General features: G+C 56.6%; 1 protein-coding gene across 1 annotated transcript; it reads right to left on the reverse strand.

Annotated features, from left to right (window-relative positions):
• Positions 1 to 3532: 3532 nt before the first annotated feature.
• LOC138581465 (coiled-coil domain-containing protein 8-like) lies at positions 3533 to 4902 on the reverse strand. Its single transcript, XM_069652782.1, has 2 exons — positions 4817 to 4902; positions 3533 to 4343 (listed from the first exon to the last, which is right to left on the reverse strand). The coding sequence occupies exons 1-2, from the start codon at positions 4900 to 4902 to the stop codon at positions 3533 to 3535; spliced, it is 897 nt and encodes a 298-aa protein (XP_069508883.1).
• Positions 4903 to 6571: the final 1669 nt, after the last annotated feature.

The raw sequence follows: 6571 nt of genomic DNA on the forward strand, positions 1-6571 counted from the left end.
TGGGGGGTTCAGTGGGTGCAGCCTGGTGCCAGCTGTGGGCAGGGAAGGTGAGCTGCAGGTAAGGGGGGTGAGGGGGCTGAGGGGCTCAGTGGGTGAAGCCTGGTGCCAGCTGCGGGCAAGGAAGGGGAGCTTCAGGTAACGTGCTTGGGGGGTGTGTGGTTTAGTAATAAAGTGCGGATTCCATCGCCCCTCTGTCTCGCATCAGCCCCCTCCTCCCCACGGATGCGAACATGCCCCAACCGGCGGGAGGGGCTGCTGTGTTATGGTGTATCACCAGTTGATCCCACCCCCTTCTGCCTTCCCCCTTCCGAAATGAAGGTTTAGCTGCGCTCCTGCCCTCATCTGCCCCCCAGCCCCACCAACAGCCCCCGCCATCGTTCCTCACACACCTGAGGAGACTGGACGTGGCCGCCTGCAGCCAGGCAGGACTGGCCTGGCCGAGGCAGGGTGTACATGTGGCGATGTGTCTTTAGGAATCCAGGTGAGTGCATGGCAGACGTGCTCCTACCCATCCCCCAGCCTTCATTTTGGTAAGAAGCAGCCACTGGGGCACGTTTGTGCAAATAACACGGCTCCACCTAGCTCCCCAAATGTGTGTCATCTCGCAATATAATTAAAGCACAAAATACCCCCCTCAGGGCTTTAAGTGTGCCGGGGCTAGGCAGGCAAAAGCCCCGCAGTCTCCGAAAAGTGGTGTCCAGCCAGAACTCCCTGGTCCACCAGCGTGACAAGGAACGGAGGCAGGGTTGGGGGCCAGACGCTTCTGCGGAGTGGGGGAAATAGGGGGGGGGGCATTTTCACTACAGTAAAGGCAAAGGGAAGCTGCAGGGGGATGTGAATTACTTTCTTCGGGGCACAGGAAGCCCTGACTTATAATAGTCACGTGATGAGGCCAGGTTGCCTTGGCAATTGCACTTAGTGGGGTAGAAGCGGAAGCGCCACTTGCACAGTCGGATGGAGTCGCCACAGGAGCGCAGCACTACAGCGCCAACTACAACAAAGTACAAATGAGCCGGGGCTCCTCAAGGGGGCGCAGCAGAGCTGAAACAACGCTTAGAAGGGGTACTAAGCCCACGGGGTCGGGTCCACTACAGAATGAAGGCAATTTACCCCTATATCCCGGGGTAGAAGCGGGTTGTGTTTTTTTTTATATATAGTTTTTTATTTTATTTTTACAGGCAGCAGTTAATTTTGTGTAGAAACTGAAACAGGGGAGATGTATTTGCGGTGTAGCGCCGGCCCCCCCTGAGACCACGCGGAGCGATTCAATCCACGCGCCGCTTGTTTGGGTGGGGGGGGCACTTGCTGAAACCAGCAGCCCCTCCTTTTAGGCCATGCCCAGTCCACTTTGTCCACGCCCCCCTACATTATAAATCTCACTTAAAGCAGTGACCCCGTCTACTTTCTTTCTGGGGTGTCCTGCAGCTGCAGTGAACCTCCCGTGTCCCCCCCCCTCATTTTGCGAAACTACAAGAGATGTTTTGTTTGTTTTTAAGGCTCACATTTCTTTGCAGTCTTGTGCTTGTAACTGTCCACTCAGGATTTACACAACAAAGCGTCGACTTCCCATGAGCTGCCCGAGTATCAAAGACGGATACCCTCCATCTGATGCCAATACATCAGCACATTAACGGGCACTGCACATATTACTAGGGCAGTTCCTGCAGATCCTAGCGTCTGCTCTGACCCTGGCACTGCTGCTACCGTGGCCACCTCGCTGCCAGGGCATCCTAGCAATGTGCAGTGGCTGCTGCCCCCGGCAAGCTGGCGCGAGTGCTGCCAGTAGCTGGCGGGGGTGGCTGCTGCCTGTGGCTGGCTGGCATGGTTGCCTGTGGCTGATAGGGCAGCTACTGTTGTGGCTTCTGCCTGTGGGTGACAGGGTGGCTGGCTGGGGTGCCTAATGGGGTGGCTGCAGCCCGTGGCTGGCTGGCATGGTTGCCCGTGCGTGACAGGGCAGCTACTGTCGTGGCTTCTGCCTGTGGCTGGCTGGCATGGTTGCCCGTGGCTGATAGGGCAGCTACTGTCGTGGCTTCTGCCTGTGGCTGGCTGGCATGGTTGCCCGTGGCTGACAGGGCAGCTACTGTCGTGGCTTCTGCCTGTGGCTGGCTGGCATGGTTGCCCGTGCGTGACAGGGCAGCTACTGTCGTGGCTTCTGCCTGTGGCTGGCTGGCATGGTTGCCCGTGGCTGATAGGGCAGCTACTGTCGTGGCTTCTGCCTGTGGCTGGCTGGCATGGTTGCCCGTGGCTGATAGGGCAGCTACTGTCGTGGCTTCTGCCTGTGGCTGGCTGGCATGGTTGCCCGTGCGTGACAGGGCAGCTACTGTCGTGGCTTCTGCCTGTGGCTGGCTGGCATGGTTGCCCGTGGCTGATAGGGCAGCTACTGTCGTGGCTTCTGCCTGTGGCTGGCTGGCATGGTTGCCCGTGGCTGACAGGGCAGCTACTGTCGTGGCTTCTGCCTGTGGCTGGCTGGCATGGTTGCCCGTGGCTGACAGGGCAGCTACTGTCGTGGCTTCTGCCTGTGGCTGACAGGGTGGCTGGCTGGGGTGCCTAATGGGGTGGCTGCAGCCCGTGGCTGGCTGGCATGGTTGCACGTGCGTCACAGGGCAGCTACTGTCATGGCTTCTGCCTGTGGCTGGCTGGCATGGTTGCCCGTGGGTGACAGGGCAGCGCCTGTCGTGGCTTCTGCCTGTGGCTGGCTGGCATGGTTGCCCGTGGCTGACAGGGCAGCTACTGTCGTGGCTGCTGCCTGTGGCTGGCTGGCATGGTTGCCCGTAGCTAATAGGGCAGCTACTGTCGTGGCTTCTGCCTGTGGCTGGCTGGCATGGTTGCCCGTGGCTGATAGGGCAGCTACTGTCGTGGCTTCTGACTGTGGCTGGCTGGCATGGTTGCCCGTGGCTGACAGGGCAGCTACTGTCGTGGCTTCTGCCTGTGGCTGGCTGGCATGGTTGCCCGTGGCTGACAGGGCAGCTACTGTCGTGGCTTCTGCCTGTGGCTGACAGGGTGGCTGGCTGGGGTGCCTAATGGGGTGGCTGCAGCCCGTGGCTGGCTGGCATGGTTGCCCGTGCGTCACAGGGCAGCTACTGTCGTGGCTTCTGCCTGTGGCTGGCATGGTTGCCCGTAGGTGACAGGGCAGCTACTGTCGTGGCTTCTGCCTGTGGCTGGCTGGCATGGTTGCCCGTGGCTGACAGGGCAGCTACTGTCGTGGCTGCTGCCTGTGGCTGGCTGGCATGGTTGCCTGTAGCTAATAGGGCAGCTACTGTCGTGGCTTCTGCCTGTGGCTGGCTGGCATGGTTGCCCGTGGCTGATAGGGCAGCTACTGTCGTGGCTTCTGACTGTGGCTGGCTGGCATGGTTGCCCGTGGCTGACAGGGCAGCTACTGTCGTGGCTTCTGCCTGTGGCTGGCTGGCATGGTTGCCCGTGGCTGACAGGGCAGCTACTGTCGTGGCTTCTGCCTGTGGCTGACAGGGTGGCTGGCTGGGGTGCCTAATGGGGTGGCTGCAGCCCGTGGCTGGCTGGCATGGTTGCCCGTGCGTCACAGGGCAGCTACTGTCGTGGCTTCTGCCTGTGGCTGGCTGGCATGGTTGCCCGTGGGTGACAGGGCAGCTACTGTCGTGGCTTCTGCCTGTGGCTGGCTGGCATGGTTGCCTGTAGCTAATAGGGCAGCTACTGTCGTGGCTGCTGCCTGTGGCTGGCTGGCATGGTTGCCCATGGCTGATAGGGCAGCTACTGTCGTGGCTTCTGGCTGTGGCTGGCTGGCATGGTTGCCCATGGGTGATAGGGCAGCTACTGTCGTGGCTTCTGCTTGTGGCTGGCTGGCATGGTTGCCTTTGGCTGATAGGGCAGCTACTTTCGTGGCTTCTGCCTGTGGCTGGCTGGCATGGTTGCCCGCGGGTGATAGGGCAGCTACTGTCGTGGCTTCTGCCTGTGGCTGGCTGGCATGGTTGCCCGTGGCTGATAGGGCAGCTACTGTCGTGGCTTCTGCCTGTGGCTGGCTGGCATGGTTGCCCGTGGCTGACAGAGCAGCTACTGTCGTGGCTTCTGCGTGTGGCTGGCTGGCATGGTTGCCCGTGGCTGACAGGGCAGCTACTGTCGTGGCTCCAGCCTGTGGCTGGCTGGCATGGTTGCCCGTAGCTGAAAGGGCCGCTACTGTCGTGGCTCCTGCCTGTGGCTGGCTGGCATGGTTGCCCGTGGGTGACAGGGCAGCTACTGTCGTGGCATCTGCCTGTGGCTGGCTGGCATGGTTGCCTGTGGCTGACAGGGTGGCTGGCTGGGGTGCCCAATGGGGTGGCTGCAGCCCGTGGCTGGCTGGGTTGGCTAATGCCTGTGGCTTGCTGGGGCGGCTGCTACGTGGGGATCAGAATTTGGGGTGCAATAGCGCCTTGGCCCCCACTCAGCTTGAGATAATCATTAATTCATTGCAGCTTTATTTGTACTTTTTCTATGAAACCAATAACACATAAAAGCAAACTAAGCCTTGCTCTGGGCCCAATAATACAGCAGGAGCCGTGCATGAATTTGCTTTAATGCACATGAACAGAATGCAGCTACTTATCGAACATACAAGGCAAAAGACAGATCACTCAGGGGGGGCGGGAGGTCCTCTTCGTTGATGGGTCAGCGATAATTGACCAGGACACGGGTTTCAGACATACTGGTAAGGCAGTAGTGTGCTTAGTGGACAGTGAATATGAGACATGGGGCCTCATTACACCCCTGCCGGTCCGGTAACCATGGGGTGCTAAGCCTACTGGCACTGTTGTACTCTGCTGGTCCGGTAACAAGTCTGCGGTGTGGTTGCTGCTCCCAAGTTTCTCACCCAGGGTTTCCTAAGCAGACCTTCATAATCCAGCCCGCAATATCCGTACACACACTTGATGTCTTATTAGAGACGAGTTGTGACATTACAACTGACCTGTAATAATAATAATAAGGTGAAGCCCGCTCAGGAGTAAAGGGCGCGACTGTTTCGGCTGTTCGGCTGGGAACCTGCTAATCGCTTATTGCTGCATTTGACACCCTGAATACACCATCTTACCAGGAAGAAGCCGCTCCGTCTCGCGTGAGTCTGTCAGCAGGAGCTGGCAGCAGTTTGAAGCGAGCGGCTCATCGTTGTGAATTTCCACGTGACATCTGTCACGTGACTGCTTTGGCCACACCTCCAGGAAGTACTCCTGTATAAGAGCAGAACAGCGCGACCCTTGCGGCGTGAAGCCCGCTCAGGAGTAAAGGGCGCGACTGTTTCGGCTGTTTCCGGCTGGTCCCGGCGGTTCGCGGGTAAGTGCTAGGAGAATATGACTTACAAATGTATCAGTGTTTAACAGTATAAAACCAAACAAGGAGTGTGATTGAGCATATCGACTCTGTACTCATCCATCCATTTTCACAGCAAAGTTAGATCAATCTAATAAAAGAAAAATCTAAATCCTCATAAACTAACATGAAGGAGCTAGTGACGGCTACACAGAGTGGCAAGGATAGCCGCCCGCTCCCAGGAGTCCCCCTTATTAACATCACCGAAGAACCAGGACGTATACTACGAAGCGGCTTATTAACAACAAAAAGACTGCCTGAAATGACCATCACACACCCCATAGTAACACTGTCACCCCCAATACCCCCTCTTCGATCCCCACACAGATACAACTTACCTACCTGTGACGACATATGTTCGTCGGACTCGCATGGTGCTGACGAACCTTCTGGGGTCCGAGAAGGGAGCACATCTGGCTGCAGTACCGCCTGGCTGGCGGCAGCTGGTGGAAAGGAAGGAAAAGGGCGTTCGAACCCAAAACCAGGGGAGGCGCCGGGTAGCGAAAGAAGTCTAACGCAAGATGAGAAACCTGCACAGTTCCAGGGCTCGTGTCCATTTGCGGACCAAGAAGAGGTACGACGAGACAAGATCGAGGAGGAAAAAGAGACAGCACCGGTCGGGCCCGTCAAAGTTCCACAGACAACGAACTCTGTATCTATCACCATAAAGAACCATGAGATAGAGACTGGCGGAATACACAGCCAGACCTCGGTGAACCCGAAACAAAATAAATTTAACACCTTGAATACAGTTAAACCGCTACAACAGACCTTCCTTACAGAACATAGTCTAAAAAACCTACCAGACCATACCTCCTTCAAGAATCAAAAAGAGAGCAAAACGTGTCCTCCTATTCTTGAAAGGCTGACTCAAACAGAGACACACCCAGTAATAGCCAGGGCAGAGCTTTCAAGCCCGGAATTGAATATAACCGACTGGAGAGAAAACTGTTCAATGGACGGAACCATATCATACTTGACAGATCAAGATGGCCCAGAACCAGACGACACTAACATCTTGAGAGAACATAACTGGGTCAAACTACAGACATACCCAGTCATAGACCCAAGTAATAGGATCCCGTCCCAAAAGGATTTGAACCTCTCACGTGTCGACCAGAACGACAACATGGGTAAAGAAAACACCCAGGAACTAAAAACCAAAGAATTTGAAAACAATAGAAACTTAAAAAAAAACAGAAGTCAGCAGTCCTGACGCTACTTTTGCATCAACTCCAATCTCCAAATCCGCACTGAAACC

The sequence above is a fragment of the Ambystoma mexicanum genome, chromosome 3p (genome assembly GCF_040938575.1).
Source record: "Ambystoma mexicanum isolate Mex_15411 chromosome 3p, UKY_AmexF1_1, whole genome shotgun sequence".
Classification (NCBI taxonomy): Eukaryota; Metazoa; Chordata; class Amphibia; order Caudata; family Ambystomatidae; genus Ambystoma; species Ambystoma mexicanum.

Excerpts from the sequence above, each read along its gene's own strand:
- LOC138581465 (XM_069652782.1), bottom strand. The coding sequence starts at position 4,902 with ATGTCACAACTCGTCTCTAATAAGACATCAAGTGTGTGTACGGATATT. Across the intron at positions 4,344-4,816 it reads GTCTGCTTAGGAAACCCTGG|CAGCCGCCCCAGCAAGCCAC; the intron begins GTGAGAAACTTG and ends ATCCCCACGTAG.